Genomic DNA, 20564 nt, shown 5'->3' with positions numbered 1-20564 from the left:
TATATTGGAATTTAGTTACCCCTATTTTGAATGAGCATGAGAGAAATTTGATTACAGTGGATGTGGTAGGCATGCAAATCTCTTTCATGCATATTCATTAGAGATATCTTGAAAACCTAGTGTGTTGATGGCTCTCAAGGACTGGGAGTGAAGACCAAGGCAGTCCCAGTTTATCAAATCCAACCTACCTCAGATTGGTTATGTGATTTTTTTGCAGGACATTGTGCACCTGGAGCTAATTTGACTACAGATGAATGCAGCTGTTGATGTAGTCTGATCATTTCCTGAGAGTCAACAGAAGGGGTTCTCAACTCAGTCCTCAAGAAACACCAAACCAGTCAGATTTTTTGGATATCCACAATGAATATGTATGAATAGATTTGCATACAATGGAAGTAGTACATTCAAATTTTTCTCATGCATATTCATAGCGGGTATCGGCTAGGTGAGTCCCGAGGATTGGGTTGAGATCTCCTGGTCTAGAGGACTGTGATTGTAAGGGGCGTTCATTATATCTCATTATCTTATCTTTTTGCAGAGGGTGTGATTGGGCCTCTCTCTGTGCCACCTGACTCCTTACCTGTTGGACGATGGGTATACCTGTCCCAGACAGCACCCTAGGACCCAGGGTCAAGCCCCCAGATGGAGGCTGGGGTTGGATTGTACTTCTTGGCTGTTTCGTCATTACTGGCTTCTCCTATGCCTTTCCGAAGGCTGTTAGCGTTTATTTCAAAGAGCTTATGCATAACTTCAATGTGGGATACAGTGACACAGCCTGGATCTCCTCCATTATCCTGGCTATGCTGTATGGCACAGGTGAGGATCATTCATGCTCCAAACAAAATATAGGATACAGCGCAGTACAGTATATAATTCTAATTGAAAAAAGCGTATTTTCCAGTGAGTAGAACAGATCCGTTATGTGGTCATGTGACAACATTCCTGGTTTCATGATGGCCGCCTCCTGTACTAACAAAGGAGAAGGCAGTTTAAAGGGAAATGCTGTGCATGTATTGTTTGCTAAGATTACCAGGTATGAACCCTCTAATCACCACAAAAGCCTGATATTTTAGAAATAACGTCTGACTGGAAAAAATCCTCCCCTTTCAGTTTCAAAATGGTACTTGTGAAAAAGACTGAAGTGTGCTCTGCAGGCCACTGCAGGGAAGTAGCTTCAGATATGGAACTACAGCACTGTCACTTCTGAATTAATGTTACAAGCCCAGTTCATGTGGTCTTTTGCGGAGTGGCCTAGTGGTTAGCACACTGGTCTTCTTGCAATCCAGAGGTGGCTGGTTCAAATCCCACTGCTGCTCCTTGTGATCTTGGGCAAGTCACTTAACCCTCTATTGCCTCAGGTATAAACTTAGATTGCACTCTTGGGACAGAGAAATACCCAGAGTACCTGAATGTAACTCACCTTGAACTACTACTGAAAAAGGTGTGAGCTAAATATAAATAAAAAATAAAATTTGATACTCTATGGGAAGCCAATGGTGTTTTTGAAACAGATATTCAATGCTGGGCCATTTCCAGCATGAGCACTGAATACCCCAGCACACATGGACGGATAACATAAAGCTGGTTAAGTGCGATATTCAGCATTTAACCAGCTACAATGAATTGCATAAAGATACTATTCTGTTCTATGCAGTTATCCTAGGGGGTCTTTTATTAAACGGCGGTAAGCCCAACCTGGGTTTACTGCTTGCTAATCTGGAACTATCGCCTTGATACTACAGCAGCCTGGTGGTAGTTCCCACCCCCAGTGCACACCATTTCCAGTGCTATAAAAATATATACATTTTTTGTAGCACCAGTGTTTACCTGGCAGTAATTGTGCAGTGCCGTTCGCTGCCTGGTTGGCGTCAGGTTAGCATGGGAGCCCTTACCGCTGCCTCAATGAGTGGCGGTAAGTGCTTTCCCATGAAATGGCCGTGCAGCAAGTAGTTCACTTACCACATGGCTATTTCTTAGAAAAAAAAAGGCAACCTTTTACCCGCTGTGGGATAAATGCAGGGCTTCTATGTTTCTTGATCCTTGCTCCGATAGGAGCCAGATTCAGTGAACCAGCTAGGCAAAGTGGACATAACACAAATCTTCCGTTAGTCAATGCCCTAATGTGGTTGTGCCACATGAAATTTATGTTACCACAACATCACATTGTATTTGTTCACTCCGGAGTCTGCAAATGCCTCTCCGCTACTATGTAAGCCATATTGAGCCTACTAATAGGTGGGAAAATGTGGGATACAAACGTAACAAATAAATAAATAAAATGAGAACCCAATATGGGGAAGCTGAGGGAGCAGTGAGACAGTACAGCATTGCATCATTGTCCCTTTTGCTTTTTTCCCAGGACCCATCTCCAGTATCTTGGTGAACCAGTTTGGTTGTCGCCCTGTGATGCTCATTGGAGGGTTGCTGGCTGCTTCTGGGATGATTATAGCTTCCTTCTGTAAAAATATTGTTCAGCTCTACCTGACAGCAGGAGTATTTACAGGTAAGAAAAATAAGATGAATGTCTTTACTTAAAGAGGACATTTTCCCATTCTGTTCTGTGGAAAAATCCATTCTTGAACAAGGACCCAAAATGATGTGCTGTGTTTCTTACCATCTGACGTCCTGCTGAAAACTTTTAAAAGTACTGGTTATATAACAATATGAGTATAACCTAGTGTAAATGTATCTTATTCCATGTATACCATCACATTGTCTATCCTCTGCTCCACCTCTCATTTCAGTCATTTAGTTCATTACTGACTACCACTATATCTGTGGCACTTAACTGCAGATCACTTTGCTCAAAGATGGTAGCACTTCACGACACTCTAGTCTCTTCAGGGAGCAACATATTTTGTATAACTGAAATATGGCTTCAAAGGGGGAAGGAACTGATTCTTAATCAATGCTTCTCATCTGAATATTCAGCTTTCTCTATACATAGGACCTCCTGCAGAGGAGATGGAGTGGACCTCTTAACAACAAAGTCCCTCTCCCTCATTGAGCTACAACCCGACGCCTTTCAATATCATGAGCTTCTCTTGATAATAATACTTTTACCTACTCTACTTCACATTCTCTAATATACCTTCCTCCATCTGCTGATGCAATGTCTTGGGAAAACCTAGCCCAATCAGTATGTGATGCAGCAACTTGGTGACTTCAACTTTCACATTGATAACCCTATACGCTCCAAGACACCTGCATTTTGTTGCTTATTTCAGATTTAGGACTTACACAACACATTCTTTCTCCCATCCATGTTGTGGGATATATACTAGACCTGGTTCTCTCCATTTTTAAAGATAAAGCATTCCTCTTATCTAGCTTTCTATCTAACTGACCAATACTATGGTCAGATCATTTCTTGATTACTTTTATCTTGTATATCCTATCAACCCCTTCACACAATGCTACTTCGTACTCTTCTGCCACCAGCTTTTCAAGAATTGACTCCCATTTTTTTCCTTCACTTGGATCACTATTTCCCCCAAACTTTGGGATTTTGCCCCTCGAAGCTCAAGTAACCACCTGGACTTCTATTCTAAACTCGCAAAAGGAATGCTTAGCATTCAAATGAATAGTGAAGCATTCTCTGCGACACAAACCGTGGTATTATGACAGTCTTTTCCTTCTCTAATGCCAGACTCGCCAAGCGGACAAGGTGTGGTGAAAACGTAGAACTCCGAAGCACTATCAAGCTACAAAGCTGCCTACAGTCTTTATCACAGAACTATCAATTTTTAGTCATGCAAACCTATTATGTTTCAGTGATAAGATCAACCACTAACAGATCAAAAAAGCTTTTCTTTATGTTATCTGAATTGACAACTTCAGGTATCAAATCCTTGGCACTTAATGCTTCTTCAGCTGAAGACCTCTGCGTCTTTCTGCAGCTGCAGAGAAAATGCTGCAGATTGATTGTGCATGGGACCACATCTGCTGATGAACTCTGCCCTTTCTGGCTGAGCAAAGAAGCATTTCTTGCATTCCGAACCATCTTGTTTAGGCAGAGTTGGCTCACTGTTAAAAAAAAAAAAACAGCTCAAGCTGAGGGAAGAGTGAATTTCTTCACCTGGGTAATTTGGAAACAATGTTATGGTTTGGGTTATCTAGAAATATCTCTTTGTAAGGAAAAAAGAAAGTTAGAGCTGATTGGCATGTGTGAGGGCTGTATTTGCACTTGTGCTAATATGCAGTGCATAGTTTTCTCTAAGGAAAAACAATCATCGTAACTCATGAATTATTATTGAATTTTAGTGATTTATTTGTTGACAGAGACATATATTTATGCACGCTAGCTTTTTATTTTTGTTCTGATCCTTGTTATCTACAATAAAACAGATTTATTATCTGTGTCAGAGCTTGCATAGTACATCTCTAGTGTGGCAGCTTCAACCCCATTTCTTACTCTGTAGCTCACTCTCCCTGATGCTTCCCCCTCCTCACCTTCCACCTCTCTCTAGTCCTCCATCTGTCTCTGTTTGGCTTTCCTCCTCATCCCCCCCCCCCCAACACACATAATCTCTGTGTTTAGGTTTTTTTTTAAGTGAATGCGCAATGCCAGGGCCGGCTCAAGGGATATGGATACCCTGAACCAACTTGCTTTGACAATACCCCACCCTCACTCCATTGCATAGCTTCCGACACACCCTACCCCCTACCCCCACCCCAATGGGTCTGTCATCATCATCAGCAGCAGCAATGTGAAAGGCTGCCTTTGGCCAGCCACTGAGTCTTCCTTCTGCGGGGTCCTGCATTCTCTGATACAATTTCATGTGGGTAGGACACAGCACAGCCAAAACCCATGGGCTGGCCAAAGGCAGCCTGTTATGCTGCTGCCACCACTGCTGGCAAGTGGCAACTGACATAAACTTTATAGGACCAAGGGGGAGTGAGAGAGATGAGGGAGCAGTGCTAGAAGAGAAGGGAAGAGACTGCACTGGGGTGGGGGGAGGGAAGAAAAGGCTTTACCTATAGACCAGGTGAGGTCAGAGGCTGGGTATTTTGGCACCCTTGATTGCTGGCACCCTGGGCTAGAGCCTCACCTGGTCCAGTGGTTAAGCCAGCCCTCTGCAATGCTATGAGAAGTGAGCAGCAAGAGGAAAAAGCAAAAAAATATATATATATTTGAAGAGGTGAGTTCCAAAACCTACCAAGTACATTTTTTTCAAAATTGAGTTCATACGGAAACAGACTGCCTTTCTACATAGCCATAGAATGAGTGAAAGTTGTGGTATTGTGATATTCAGTGAAAATGTTTTTAGTGTGTTGGCTAGAATTCTTGAAAATTTTTCCAAGAGAGTCTGGGGTAGCGTAGAAGGTTTTGCAGAGAGGGTTTCTTGTCTATCTTTCACATTAAAGTGCTGGTTTTGTCTTGTAATGCAAGCAGAAGGAACAGGGGCATAGCCAGAACTCAATGTTTGGAGGATCTGGAGCCCAAAGTGGGTGGGGGGGCACAGTTTGGCCTGCCTCCCTGCCGCAACCTCCGCTCACTGCAACCCCACATACCTTGGCTGGTGGGGGTCCCCAACCCTACCAGCTGAAGCCTTTCTCCAGCACTGTTCTTTGCAAATTGTCTACCTTGCTTCTTCTCACATCATGTGCATGCTCGGTTTTAGTGAAACTGAACATGCAAAGTGTTGCACATGCTCAGTTTCACTAAAACCGAGCATGTACACGACTTTTCTGTAGTCCTGTTTATGTGATTATCATGGCTGAATATTGGTACTTAACTGACCAAGTGCTGACTCTGCCCTGAAACACCCCCAAAATAGCTGCTTTGGGCACTAACCATTTTCAGTGGCACTAGCTGGTTAAGTGCCACTAAATATGACAAGTTAGCCCTGAACAAGCAACTTAACCAGTCAGGAGCTCTTTCTGACTGGTTAAATTGCTTTGAATGTTGACCCTGGTGTCTATTGGCATCCCTAAACCTTATCTAGAGGATCACAATCCTTTACACACTGAGAGCAGAATTTCCAGTAGTAAACCACTGATTATTGCACAACCTCTATGGGACTAATTTTATAAAGCATTTTCTACATGTGAAGTAAATTGTGTACCGGGATACACATGTAAAACGTAGGTGCATTGCAAGATAGCAATCTGTACCTAGGCATACACGAAGGAACAGGGGCGGGGGGAGGGTGCAGTTTATGAAATACACAAATGCACACATACCCCTGATTCTATAAATGGCGACTAAAGTTGCGTGCTCAGCCAATTTGACTTTTAAACAAGCAGTTATTGGCACTAATTGAAATCAATTAGGGTGTGCACACATAGATTTAGGCATGTGATCTTCGCCTAAATTTTATGCATGTCCCAGAAAAGGAGGCACGGCAATGAGAGAGTCATGGGTGGTTTGGGGCGGAGCGTGGGTGTGGATTTGAATGACGTACGCAATTGGGCCAACACGCCTACATTTAGGTGCCGATATTTGCACCATGTTTTTGTTGGTACAAATGGATGTGCCTAGATTTAGGCTCAAACCCTGTGCATAAGTGGTATTCTATAAACCACGTCTAACTTTTAGTGTAGTTTATAGAATAGCGCTTTTTTTGGCAGAATTTCTCCCAGAAAGTACACGCACACATTCACACCTTCTTCAGAACAGGTATAAATTTGTGCTTGAAGGGGCTGGTTCTGAATACCTAATCTAATCTAATCTAGAAATTTCTAGACCGCTCAATCCTGCTGGTCCTGAGTGGTTTAGAAAGAAAATATCAAAGTCCAAGAAACAAAAGTGGACTGATAGTACAAAAAAATTAATAATGCTTAAAACCAATACATATTAATATAATCTTACATCTAAACTACTAAAAATCTTTCAGAAAGATACATTTTCAATCTTTCCTAAAGGAATGATAGGAAAAAGTTCTCCTTATTTCTAAAGGCAAATCATTCCAAACAGAAACTGAAAAATATGAAAAGGAGGCCTTCGAATGCTTACTATAACGGAGACCAATAGGAGATGGAAAAAAAAGTAAGAAATTATTTTTTGAACAACATATGTAATTAGAAGAAGAAAATCTCAATAAATTAATCAAAGAATCAAGAGTCAGGCTGTGAAAAACCTTAAAGAGAAGGCAGATAACCTAAAACATGCTCCTTGCTTGTACTGGAAACCAATGGAAATTACTTAACAAAAGAGATACTCTTTCATATTTAGCACACTGAAAAATCATTCTTGCCTCTATGTTCTGGAGTAGTTGTAATCTAGTCAATAACTTCAAGGGTAAACCTATTCATATTGAATTGCAATAGTCTAGAAGGGAAAGTATTATAGCTTGAATCACCAGAGCAAAATGCTCTTCGTGAAAAGAAAAACAGATGTCTTAATTGTTTAACTTAAGAATACCTTCTTTATCAGACTGTTTATCTGGGGCTCAAAGGACAGAGCTGAGTCTAAAATAACATCAAGAACTCGAGATTAGTGAGCCACTGATAAAGATATCTCATTAGATAAAGAAACAGGTGAATTACTCTAACCCTTAGCACAGTGATACCTCGGTTTTCGTTGATAATCCGTCCGAAAACAATCAATGAAAACCGAAACAGACGAAAACCGAGGCAATTATTTCCATAAGAATCAATGTAAATCCAATTAATTTGTTCTAGACACTCCAAAATACATACCAAAAACACATTTTATAGAGAATAAATATAGTCCCATGAAGGAACTAAAGGGAAAGGGTTAACTTATTAGCAAGGGAAATACTTAACAGGGAAAATGAGATTTGAGCACATGTGATTTTATCTTGCGTGTGTTGCATTAGACGCGGGGGGTGATGCTCACATAACGAGAAACAACGCCACAATGAGCAGGAGAATGCATGGGTCGCCCTTTGTTTTCGCAAAATTAGCAGTGAAAACCGAGGCAACCAATGAAATCCAAGACAAATTTTTCACTGAAGAAATCAACGAAAACCGAAGATAACCGAAGTCAACGAAAACCGAGGTTTCACTGTATATTAGTCGTCTGCATTAAGTTTAAGTAACTGACTGGGAGCCCAAGTTTTAACCTTAGTAATACATAGATCAATATTGACAAAAGTTAACAACTGATCAGAGTGAACTGGCAATAAAAAAAAAATATCATCAGCATATGATATGAGGTAAGAACCCATAAACAAATAAATAGATCCCAAATCAGACATGAAGAGATTAAATAATAACGGAGAAAGCAGAGACCCCTGAGGGACTCTGCATAGTGGTTTCCAAATATTGGAACACTTCCCATTTTTGAAACATAGTAACTGATTTTCCAGAAAACTCTTAAACCAATTAAATACTGGACCAACCATACCTAACTCATTTTTTCATGAAGTTTAGCACGATCTACAGAGTCAAATGTTCATGATATATCAAATTGCAGGAGCACCAGCTGTTTGCCTAAACTCAAGATTTCATGTATCTTTGTTACCTTTTAAAGTGGCCTGACATGGCTACCACACTACTTTACATTTAGAGAGAGAAATATTGAAACAGAAAAATAATTTAAAATCATCTAACTAGGAGACAAGTTGCTATTCAACATAGGCACCTGTGTCTTCTTTACTAAATCAAGGCCTTTTTGGACTCTTCATTTAGATGCCCTGTTTTAAAGTTACCCTCATAGGAACAATTTCAAAAACCATTTACCCGCATAAATTGTTTGCTGAATATTGGCTTTCCACAGTGCATGCTATATCCCACAATGGATGTACTTTTAGCCACATTTAGAGGAGGCATTTCTGGGGTACAGTGTGTGTAGGATTCAAAAATAACATGTGTACATTGTATTTCAAGCCTAAAAGCCCTAATTATTAAACTGCATTAACTGTTAATATAGCAGTTAAGGTGCACTAACAGTTAACATGGCACCTCGGTAGTGAACTAGTGCTAATTTCTGTTAACAGCTGACATGGATTGAGGTGGAGAATAGGTAGAGAATCGGTGCAGAGTCAGTACTAGATGTCCAGTTGACAGAATTTGGGGACAGTGGCACAGCATCCACATGGCAGGAGAGCAGCACTTTTAATGTGCTTCAATTTGGTAGGGAGTCTTTCACTACAGGCCTGCAGTCAAGGCCTGCCATGTCTTGCCAACCTCTGACAGGAAGTCTGCTTTGGAGAGAGGGAATGAAGCAGCAGCGTTTTTATGTGAACATGTGCTGAAAGGTCTGTTCCTGCACTGAGTCTCACTGCAGCTTCCAGCTTGGAGATGGTAGGTTGGCAGTGATGGTAGCAGGCCCAGTAGGGGGAATGAAAGAGAGGGAAGATGCTGGATAAGGGGGAGGGAAGATGAGATGCTGGACACAGGAGGAGATATGAAAGTGGAGATGTTGGACACAGGGGGTTAAGGAAAGAAGAAGGGGATGCTGGACATGGGGAAGGGGAGGATAGGGAAGGGAAAGGGAGATGTGAACTATGAGGGAGAGGGATGGCGCTTAAGCTGCCCCTTTGGCTGAAGGTTTGCCTAGTATGTGAGATGCCTTTGAGCTGACCTTGAATGAGTAGAGAATGGACAGGAATTGTGCCTTACAATTAACAGAGCAGATAATGTGGCACAGTTAAGCCACTTGAATAGATGCAGGTAACTGTATCTTGTTATCTGCAATGCAGTTAATGCATGAGAAAAGAAGTCCCTACAGTAGTAACTGTATGGGAAGATGTGGGAATGTCCAAAACACTTAAAGCAGACATTGTACAGTTACTGCACCTTATTTTTGTCAGTTACCACACAGTAAATTTAAGATCTTACCACACGTTGGGTAAGCAGGCTCTTAAGGGGTAGATTCAAGAAAGGGTGCCAAAAAATTGAGCGCTAAGCACATGTTCTACAACTGCATGGTTTGAGAATTTCTTGACATAAACTGATTTTTATATATCCAAATCAATATATATCTTTCTCTTGTTTCTCTTTCCCCACCCAGGTCTTGGCTTAGCGTTGAATTTTCAACCTTCTTTAATAATGCTTGGTGCCTATTTTGATAAAAGAAGACCATTAGCAAATGGGCTGGCGGCAGCTGGAAGCCCTGTTTTCCTCTCTGCTCTCTCTCCTTTGGGGCAATTCCTGCTTGAAAAGTTTGGCTGGAGAGGGGGGTTCCTCATCACGGGTGGGTTGCTCCTGAACTGTTGTACCTGTGGAGCTGTGATGAGACCCCTGAAGGCCAAAACCAAAGAAAAGACTGAAGACAAATCTGAGGGCAAGGAGATGCTATCACCTGGCAAAGTTGAGGAAGGTACTGCAGATGTCACCGGAGACAACACCAAGAAGAAGAAAGAGAAGTCAAAGAAATCCAAGAAACTGCTTGATTTTTCTGTCTTCTCCAACAAAGGATTTGTCATTTACTCCATTGCTAAGTTTTTCCTGGTTCTCGGGCTGTTTGTGCCTCCCATTTTACTGGTCAACTACGCCAAAGACATAGGTATCCCAGACACCGAGGCTGCCTTCCTACTCTCCATCATTGGTTTCATTGACATTTTTGCCCGTCCTACCTGTGGCATCATTGCAGGATTGAAGTGGGTGCGGCCACGGGTGACCTACTTATTTAGCATTGCAATACTCTTTAATGGCTTGACTGATATCTGCAGTGCCAGAGCTTCAGACTACAAGGGACTAGTCATTTTCTGCATTTTCTTTGGCATTTCCTATGGAATGGTTGGGGCACTGCAGTTCGAGGTGCTGATGGCCATCGTAGGGTCCCAGAAGTTCTCTAGCGCTATTGGGTTGGTCCTCCTCATTGAAGCAGTTGCAGTGCTTATAGGTCCTCCTTCAGCAGGTACATTTATTTCTTTACTTAAATTTGTTAGGCTTTTGCTATAATCTGACTTTCCTATCTAATTTCTAGTATGGGGTCATGGAACTAACCAAAAATATGGAATACCTTAACATTAGAGATGGACAGATATTGTTGGGTTTACTGACTCCACCTCTGACCCTATTATTCACCTCTGAGTTAGGGATGTGTTTTCATTCTAAATGAACTAGGAAATGTCAAGAGCAGTTCCTGCTGCATTCAGTTTTCATCTTATAATGAAAATAAAAATGAGTGCAATTTTGGTTGTATTTTTTAAATTTATGTGAGCTCTGACACTCTTTCCCCATCCTAATCTAATCTGGTTATAACACTAGAACAAAAGTACCTCCTTACCACCATCCCACCACCCCCAAGCATTGTCATTACTCCCCTCCACTTATCCCATCTTTTGGGGTCCAACAGGACACGCGTAATCCACGGTTGCTCCTACCCAACCACTGCCATATGTCAAAATGGCTCTAGCTGACCTGAAGATGGCGTTATCCTTGGTGCCATTTTGATGTATGGCACATGACAGCAGTGGGGCAGGTGAAATAGTATTCTCTAAGTTGCAGTACTTAGATGTGAGCACTTACATTATCTCTACACTGTCATAAGTGCTCAAAACTAACCACATATGTGCATATATTCCCAGTTATGTTAATGTTCTATAAAAGTAAAAAGGACCTACTGGGTGCCTAAATTTAGTAATAGAATTGCTCCGATGTGTATTACATGTTAGATAGGAAGGTGAAAACATACAAATTAGAAGGAGAGGGGGGGATAACGGGATGGGAGAATAGAGGAGATAAGGAAAAGGGATGAGGGAGTGTTGCCTGAAGGAGCAAGAATGGCAGGAGGGAAGTGAAAAGGCTGATAAAAGAGAGAGAGAGAGAGATGGAAAGGAGGTATAGAAAGATGAGACAAAATGAGAGCTACCATAAGAGATCCTCTTTGATACCCACAAAAATGACTTGGGTTCAATTGTACCCACCAGCAAAAAATCCTCATCCTGATGCTAGGCTTTGCTAACCAAACCTTCTGCAAATTCACTTCTTGTCCTGGTTTTATTACCACTGAGTACAAATCTCTCAAACTGTCTTTCACAGCCATAAATTTAAGCATCTTCCTGGACTGAAACCTGTCAAACAACCAACAGATTTCCTTCTTTCCAACCCCCACCAACAAAGGCTCCAGTTACTGAATATCACAAGAATGTGAAACTCCTTCTCGTTTGAGTCTTGCCAAGTACTCCAGCAGGCCCATCTTCTTTCCAGATTAGAAGAAGCCAACTGAATTTTGGCCACCCTCCCAGACTCAGCTTTACCCCCGCTCTGTATCACTCAGACTCTTACGTCTGCCAGACTCTTACGTCTACCTTGCTTTGACCAAACCACCCCACTTCTGTCAAAATCAGACTGGCACCCAGTCAGAAACAGAATTCTGTTCAGTATACTATTTTTCACATTGAAATTCATTCATGGTCTTGCTCCCACTTTCATCTGTTGCTTTATTATCAAATATATGCCTCAAGCACTTTTTGACTGATGACCCACACAGCCCTTACCATTCTTCATACCTCCTGTGACTGTATCTTCTCTGCACTCACCTGATACCCCTGAATCTATTTCCTTCTGAAATTCAAAATGCTACACATATTGGTACCACACCTTTGTCCTCTTCTCAAAGCCTGTTTAAGGAATCATAACCTAATTTCTAACGCTGCCCTTTATTCTCCCCAGCCTTTCATGTGCACTCCCCTTCAGTCCACTGACCATTATGTGGCTGTTTGTGTAGTGCCCTGGTTTCAGAACACAATAAATCTATAAATAAACCAATCTAGAAAAAAAAGAAAGTATTTTAATGTATTTAAGGGTTGATATTTGAATGTATTTAGCTGGGTAGCAGCACCTGCTACCTGGATAAATACCAGTGAGAAAGATATTCAGTGGCTGAATATTATAGCTGAATATCTTTACAGACAGCTCCAGCGCTATCCAGATAGTGCCAGGGTGGTCCTTGGACGGAGCTGGGGCAGAGACCAAAGTTATCTAGGCATTGGTGATTTTCAGTGCTGCCATGTGATAAGTATAAGGAGTGGGTTAGTGCAGTGACCTGAGAACCAGGGGAACTGGGTTTGATTCCCGCTGCAACTCTTTGTGACTCTCAGTAAGTCACTCAGGGGCTCTTTTAGTAAAGGATTGACACACAGCGACAGGCTTGCCATGTGCCAATCCCACTTCTGGCGCTACAAAAATATTTTTATTTTTGTAGTGCTGGTGCTTACCTGGTGGTAATACCGCCGGGTTACTGCGGGAGCCCTTACCACCACCTTAATGGGTGGCAGTAAGTGCTCCCTCTCCCCCCCTCCCGAAATGGCCACACGGCAAGTGGTTCACTTACCACACAGCCATTTCTTCTCCAGCAAAAAAGACAGCTTTTTACTGCGATGGTAAAAGGGGCCTCAGCGCACATCAAAAACATGAGCTGACGCTAGCGCAGGCCCCCTTACCCGCAGCTTAGTAGAAGGACCCCTTAACACTCCAGTGCCCCAGGTACAAAATAAGTACCTGTAAATAATACGTAAACTGCTTTAATTGTAACCACAGAAAGGTAGTATATCAAGTCCCATCCCCATATATGGATAAGACGGGACAGCGAAAAGCAGCCCCAAGTGAATCTGGATAAATACAGTTGCTCTGCAGATAATTTAACAGCTACCTGGATAGTGCCAGGCACTCACTGCAGTATTCAAATATTGAGCAGCAGCCACCATCTGGGAACTGCCACTGAGCATCTGGATTTTTTTTTAACCTGTGGCAGCCAGCAGCATTTGTAAAAATGCAGGCCACTGCACTTAATCCTGAGATTATCATGGTGTGTTAGCTCTTGAAACTGGTCAAGAAGGGGGCACATTTATTTAGGTTGGAGGATGCATGTGCTGGGAAAAAGGGCTGCCTAAATGGGCTTCGGTATTTATAAACTGTGGGCCCAATATTCAAAGCGATTTACCCGGCTGTTGACCAGTTAAATTGCTTGGTCAGGGCTAGCTGCTAATGTTCAGCATCACTTAACTGGCTGCATGCTGCTGAATATCATGGTTAGTACCAAACGCAAAGCTGGCTATGTTGGGGGTGTTTGGGGGGACAGAGTTAGCACTTGGCCACTTAAATGCTGATACTCAGCCCTTAAGCAGCCAGGTTTACCGCATAAATAGGACTACATAAAAGTCTGTCCTATCTTTATGCAGCAACCCATTGTCATTTAAGTGATGAATATCAACTTAAGTGGCTCATAGGGGCTCATTTTCAAAGCACTTAGATTTACTAAGTTCCGTAGGTTACTAATGTAACTTTGTAAGTCTAAATGCTTTGAAAATATGCCTCATGGAGTGTTAGCTGGCTTAAAAATAACCAGATATTCAAAGCCGAAGCCCACTCAGAGCCCGGCTTTGAATATCTGGGTAGAAATTGAATATCTGACCTTTTGTGTTTACATTTCAATACTGATGCTTTCAGTAAAGATTTTTAAAGAGAGAGTCTAGCAGAAGTAATAGCCACACCTTTCTGCCAGTTAAGTGCTTTTCTTTTTCTTTTTTTTAATAACTTTTGAGCTATACATTTCAAACAGTTTTGAAACCTTCCCTCCTCCCTAAAGCACTGGGGATCCTGGAGACAATAGAACAAGGCCATATGTTACACAGGCATTGTACAAGAATGAGCCGAACAGCCAGACTCAGCTTTCCTTTTCACCTCTGTCTAAGTACCACTAAGGTGGTCTGAAGAAAGCCCAAACTTTGTCCTGGGGCTGGAAGCCATTATAAAAACACAACATATGGATTTGCCTGCCCACCTGGCAAGTCATGTGGCAGAGCTGCTAGTTTGGGCTGTGCTTTACCTCATTCCAAGCCTGCCAATACTATGGCCACATGGTCCTGCGGCCTCAGCTTGGTAAGACAATGGCAGAGGGCAGTCAGAACTCCCAGTCTCCGCATGGAATGGGATCAAACAGGCCTGAAAAATGACAGGCTGTCAGATTAGAACATACATGGCCAGAGCCTGACTTGGCAGCTTGTGGCATTAGGCAGCAAACATCTTACAGGACACAGGTGTAGGTCAAGGTCCTTCCCTGTAGACACTGAACATGTCACACAATCAGTATTGTATGGTAACTAAGTAAATAGTAACTAGTTACTGTACTTCAGTAAAAGTTTTGTTACTTTTACCTGTAAAGAAATACAGGAAAAATTTGTTACTTTTACTTTTTTATCAAAGTAATAATTTTACCAATTTTTACTACTTGTATCTAGTTATTTCTGATGCTTGCAGTTAAAAGTAAAAAGAAAAAGTGGCAGACAGACTTGAATGATGATTGCTTAGTAAACCAAATGAAGCAGCAAAACCTAGAACAGGATTTTGCTGTTGCAAACCTCATCACACAAACAGTGGATCATCTCATCTTACATTTTGGTATTCAGGGAATACAGCCTATGAGAACAGTAGAGTTGCCTGTGCTTGTTGAACTGGTTACTAGTTTCTAGCCAAACAGAACAGCGGTGAGTTCAGTCACATTGAAGCGGAGATGAAGCTGAAGTTGGTTGCAATTCTTGGTGAACAGACCTGTGCCTCTACCACAACAGACTGCTGGACATCCCACGGAAAATTTTACATTGGCATGACTGACCTTAAGACTGGAAAGTTTCCATATATTTGACATTCTTGCATCAGTTCTTGAAGATATTCAGAGTTGGCCATCAGACGAAAAATAGTTAGGACAACAACAGACAATGATTTCAACTTTGAGAAAGCCTTCTCTGTAATTGGACAGCATGACAATGATAACAAAGATGAAGATGAAGATGCAAATGATGAATTAGAGCTACTAATGCAGATGATAATGACAACCATGATGATAAAAGCATTTTTTTGCTATAAGGAAGTCAAGTGCTTTAGATAGAGATTCCTTTGATCAATACCTGCTGACCCAGTTAAAAGGTATCAGTAATATTATGGCCTGGCCTGATTTGAAGGAACCTTTTATCAGACTGAACAATCCTCTTCCTGATAGAGCAGTTGTTAAACACCATTTTAGCTGTGGTGGATTAAAGACTCACAATCGCATTCACATGAGTGACAGTCATTTTCTAAATTTAATTTCACAAAAAGTAAAGTATATTGAATTGTAGAGCAATAAAATTGTTGGGTTAAGAATGTTAACAATAGTTGCATTCACTGTAGTTACGGAGCTTTTATTTTTTACTCAAAAAGTACTATATTAGGCAGTAACTTTTTTTACTTTTACTTAAGTAAATTTTTTAATGTGTTCTTCATTGTACTTTTACTTCTACTTAAGTATTAAAATATACATTTATTTTTTACTTAAGTACTTTGAACAACACTGCACACAATATCAACCTTAAGGTCAAGACACACAATACCAGCTCCATAATTTTGGTACACATATATCACGATAGCCATTTTTTAAGCAGCAACCAAAAATGCCGGATGTTTAGGGTACAGAGTTGGCATATTTTACACATTTAGAACTTTGCCTGACTAAAGATCCCTCTTATTTGTACAACTTATTAGGCATCATTAACATGGAAAATAGAGAGAAACCCAAAACACTCAGACTAAAGCATTTGGAGTGTTTTGGAACAAGCATGACATCTGATATCCAGAGATACACGTCATTTGCCCAGACTATTTTCCAGGCATGCTAGTACATCATGGTAGTTTTACCAATACTGAACAGGGGTGTAGCCAGACACCCAATTTTGGGTGGGCCTGGGTCCAAGATAGGAGGGCAGAATTCCACCCTGTCCCACGAGTGATTTCGTCTCTCCCTCTCTCTCTCCTGCATGTGATATGGTCTCTCAAACATCCCCCCTTCCCTGCATACCTTTTAAAAAGCAGATTTTCACCGGCAGCGAACAGCAACTAAAACGCACTGCTCATGTTGGCTCCACAGCCTTCTCTCTGATGCAACTTCCTGTTTCCACATAGGCAGGAATTCATCAAAGGGAAGACTGTGGGGCTGGTGTGAACAGTATGTGTCAGTCGCTGCTCGCTGCAGGCCAAGATCTTCTATTTACAAGGTATGCAGGAGGGACAGTTGTTGAGAGTTTTCAGCTGGTGGGGCTTGGGGATCCCTGACAGCCACATCATAGGTGTGTTGCTACTGCCTGGGCCCACCCTTGGCTACGCCACTGATACTGAACATCACATTAGGAGAGACACTACGATGCTAGTTATAGCAAAGGAAGAGCAGCAAAAGCCATACCCTCTAAGAATCAATGTTCCTCAGCTGCTCAGATGGCTCCATTTCTATAGAGAGGCTGCACTGTAGGCATCTGGCTCAGGGGCTTGAGCAATATCTTTGCCTGCTTAGCTATGTGGATGCTGGCACTGAATATCAATCAGGTGGAACCCACTTAATTTCTGGGTCAGCAACTGACCTGGACAATCAATGGTGGCTCCCAGCATTGAATACCTGGCTTAGATTCAGCCTGTGGCAGTCAGCAGCTTTAAAACCACTATAGGCTCAATAGGGGGGAGGGGAGGTTATGTATCATTGGGGCCTTTTTACCAAGCTGCGTGGAGGGGCATAATCTGGCCGGCACCGCAAACAGCGGTCCCGAACCGTATTATCGAAAAGATGGCCGGCCATCTTTTGTTTCGATAATACGGTTGGGGCCAGCCAAATGTCAGAGATGGCTGGGTTTGAGATGGCTGGCTTGGGTTTTCGCCGATAATGGAAACCGATGCCGGCCATCTCAAACCCGGCCAAATCCAAGGCATTTGGTCATGGGAGGAGCCAGCATTTGTAGTGCACTGGTCCCCCTCACATGCCAGGACACCAACTGGGCACCCTAGGGGGCACTGCAGTGACTTCAAAAATTGCTCCCAGGTGCATACCTCCCTTACCTTCTGTGCTGAGCCCCCCAAATCCCCCCCAAACCCACTACCCACAACTGTACAACACTACCATAGCCCTAAGGGGTGAAGGGGGCACCTACATGTGGGTACAGTGGGTTTTGGAGGGGGTTTGGAGGGCTCCCATTTACCACCACAAGTGTAACAGATAGGGGGGATGGGCCTGGGTCCACCTGCCTGAAGTGCACTGCACCCACTAAAATCTTCTCCAGGGACCTGCATACTGCTGTCATGGAGCTGGGTATGACATTTCAGGCTGGCATAGAGGCTGGTAAAAAAATGATTTTTAATTTTTTTTGGGTGGGAGGGGGTTGGTGACCACTGGGGGAGTAAGGGGAGGTGATCCCTGATTCCCTCCTGTGGTCATCTGCTCAGTTGGGGCACTTGTTTGAGGCTTGGTCCTAAAAATAAATGGACCAAGTGAAGCCGGTGAAGTGCTTGTCAGAGCCGGCCTTTTTTTTTCCATTATCGGCCGAAGCCGGCCATCTCATAACCACACCCCTGTCCCGCCTTCCATACCCTGCGGAAACGCCCCCTTTAACTTTGGCCGGCTCTGTGATGGAAAGCAGTTGGAGCCGGCCAAAATCGGCTTTCGATTATACCGATTTGGCCGGGTTCAGGAGATGGCCGGCCATCTCCCGATTTGTGTCGGAAGATGGCCGGCGATCTCCTTCGAAAATAAGCAGGATAGGCACCTACATGTGTCAATTTGGAGTTACCGCCCGGGTACCACGTGGCCCGGGTGGTAATTTTGTTTTTTATGTGCGTCCGCTACACGTGTCGGAAAATTTATTTCCCTACGTACAGCGGAAACTGGGCAGTAATTGTCATTCTATGTGCGTAGACGATTACTGCATAGTTATCGTGTGAGACCTTACCGCTAAGTCAACGAGTGGCGGTAAGGTCTCAGACCCAAAATGGATGAGTGCCAATTTTTATTTTGCCGCATGTCCATTTTCGGCAAAACTAATAAAAAAGGCCTTTTTTACAGGAGTGCTAAAAAATGGGTCTGTGCGCGCCCAAAACATTCGCCTGCACTAGCGCAGCCCATTTTTCAGCGCACCTTAGTAAAAGGACCCCTTTGTTCATCTGCCTGGTTCTCTCTCTGTCTGTGGTAGGAAACACAAAGACAAGTTCAGTGAGGATGAAGAGGGCAAACAGAGAGTCAGAAAGACCAAGCGAAAACAACAGAGGTAAAGAAAAAACAGACAGAGGGTGAGGGGTGGAGAGCAGATGAAAGGGTAAAAATGAATCAGTAGTAATTAGATTGTAAGCTCTGTCGAGCAGGGATTGTCTCTTCATGTTCAAGTGCGCTATAGAAATGGTAAGTAGTAGTAGTACTAGTAGAGGAAAAATTGGGTGAGAGAAGACAGAGAATAAAAAAGTATAAAATCTAAAGGTAAACACTAATCAACCACTATTTCTCCAAGCACCAAGCCGCTAAAGACAAGTTGTTTGAGGCTTAGTTTTCATTGTGTTGGAAAAAAATTACACATAAGAAACTGAGAATTCTATCTTTTTTTTTTCTAGGGGCCAAACAGTTCTCTAAAAAGAATGGAATGAGGCCAAATATTTATTTTTGTAGTGCCAGTGTGTACCTGGTGGTAATTGGGCAATGCCATGTGCTGCCTGGTTACCGCCAGGTTAGTGTGAGAGCTCTTACCGCCACCTCAATGGGTGGCAGTAAGGGCTCCCCTCCCCCTCCTGAAATGGCTGTGCGGCAAGTGCTTCACTTGCCGCATGGCCATTTCCTCAAAAAAAGAAAGACCTATCTTTTACCCACTGTGGTAAAAGGGGGCCTCAGTGTGCATCAAAAACACACGCCGAAGCCCGCACAGGTCCCCTTTTGCCGCAGCTTGGTAAAAGGAGCCCAGAGAGAAGTGTTAAATGGCCAACTCACTCAATGGAGGAAGGTAGATTATGGAGTGATCCAGGGATCTGTTCTGGAGCCAGTGCTTTTTAATGTGTGTATAAATGATCTGGGAATGGTAATAATGAATGAGGTAAGTACATTTACAGATGACACACAAAACTATTCAAAGTTGTTAAATCACATTCAGATCATGAGAAATTGCAGGAGAACATTTGGAGATTGGAAGACTGGGCATCCAAATGGCAGATTAAATTTAATGTGGAAAAGTGCAAAGTGATACACATTGGGAAGAATAATCCAAATCATATCTACTTGATGCTAGGTTCCAAGAAACAATTAGCAAAGCAGTACAAAAGTTACTCTAGCAGATCAGCGAATAAGATCTGAAATACTCAAAATTTGCTTGGAAACAGCTGTAAAAAGTCCTGTCATATCCCTTTTCATAACAATTACAACTTTTTTCCAAAGCAGACATTCATACTAGCCAATTTGACCAGTTACCTACTGAAAGCCAATAATAAGTTGAAGTCTTATTGCTTATAGAGCTGTACAGGACAGACAGAAATCCATAACCTTTTTATAAGTATCTGTTCCAGCAATTGTACAGATCATACTCGTTTTGTGAGTGGGGAGGTAGGTGAGAGGCTGCCGTTTTGCACCAGACTCAAATGAGCTAGAAGTTTGGTTTGTAATCCTTTTTTGTTGTTGTTGTTTTTTGAGTGGACGTCCATAAAGGACGTCCTTGGTATGCGCAGAGCAGCCAGCATAACGCTTGGCTGCTCTGCGCATACTCAGCTGGCCGACTGGTTACTGATGGAATAGCGAATGCAAGTGAGCTACAACGAGCAGCTCATTTGCATTCCTTTTCCTAGGTGCATGCCCGTTTCTTACCGATTCGTTAAGGGAATCGGTAAGGGAAGGGCTTTAACGATTTTTTAGTGCATCTTCCACAGGGTGACCTTGATTC

The 20564-nt window shown here is 42.5% G+C and overlaps 1 protein-coding gene across 1 annotated transcript in view; it reads left to right on the top strand.

The window, feature by feature from the left end:
- The first annotated feature begins 590 nt into the window (after positions 1 to 590).
- The window catches only part of SLC16A8 (solute carrier family 16 member 8), a 34354-nt gene continuing 14380 nt past the window's right edge, over positions 591 to 20564 (top strand). The window contains exons 1-3 of the mRNA XM_030190046.1: positions 591 to 816; positions 2360 to 2503; positions 9923 to 10771. Of these exons, the coding sequence (XP_030045906.1) occupies positions 591 to 816; positions 2360 to 2503; positions 9923 to 10771 (1219 nt within the window). The remainder of the gene's footprint in view (positions 817 to 2359; positions 2504 to 9922; positions 10772 to 20564) is intronic.

This window comes from Microcaecilia unicolor, chromosome 1, assembly GCF_901765095.1.
Source record: "Microcaecilia unicolor chromosome 1, aMicUni1.1, whole genome shotgun sequence".
Classification (NCBI taxonomy): Eukaryota; Metazoa; Chordata; class Amphibia; order Gymnophiona; family Siphonopidae; genus Microcaecilia; species Microcaecilia unicolor.
This window is presented reverse-complemented; position numbering and strand designations above follow the sequence as displayed.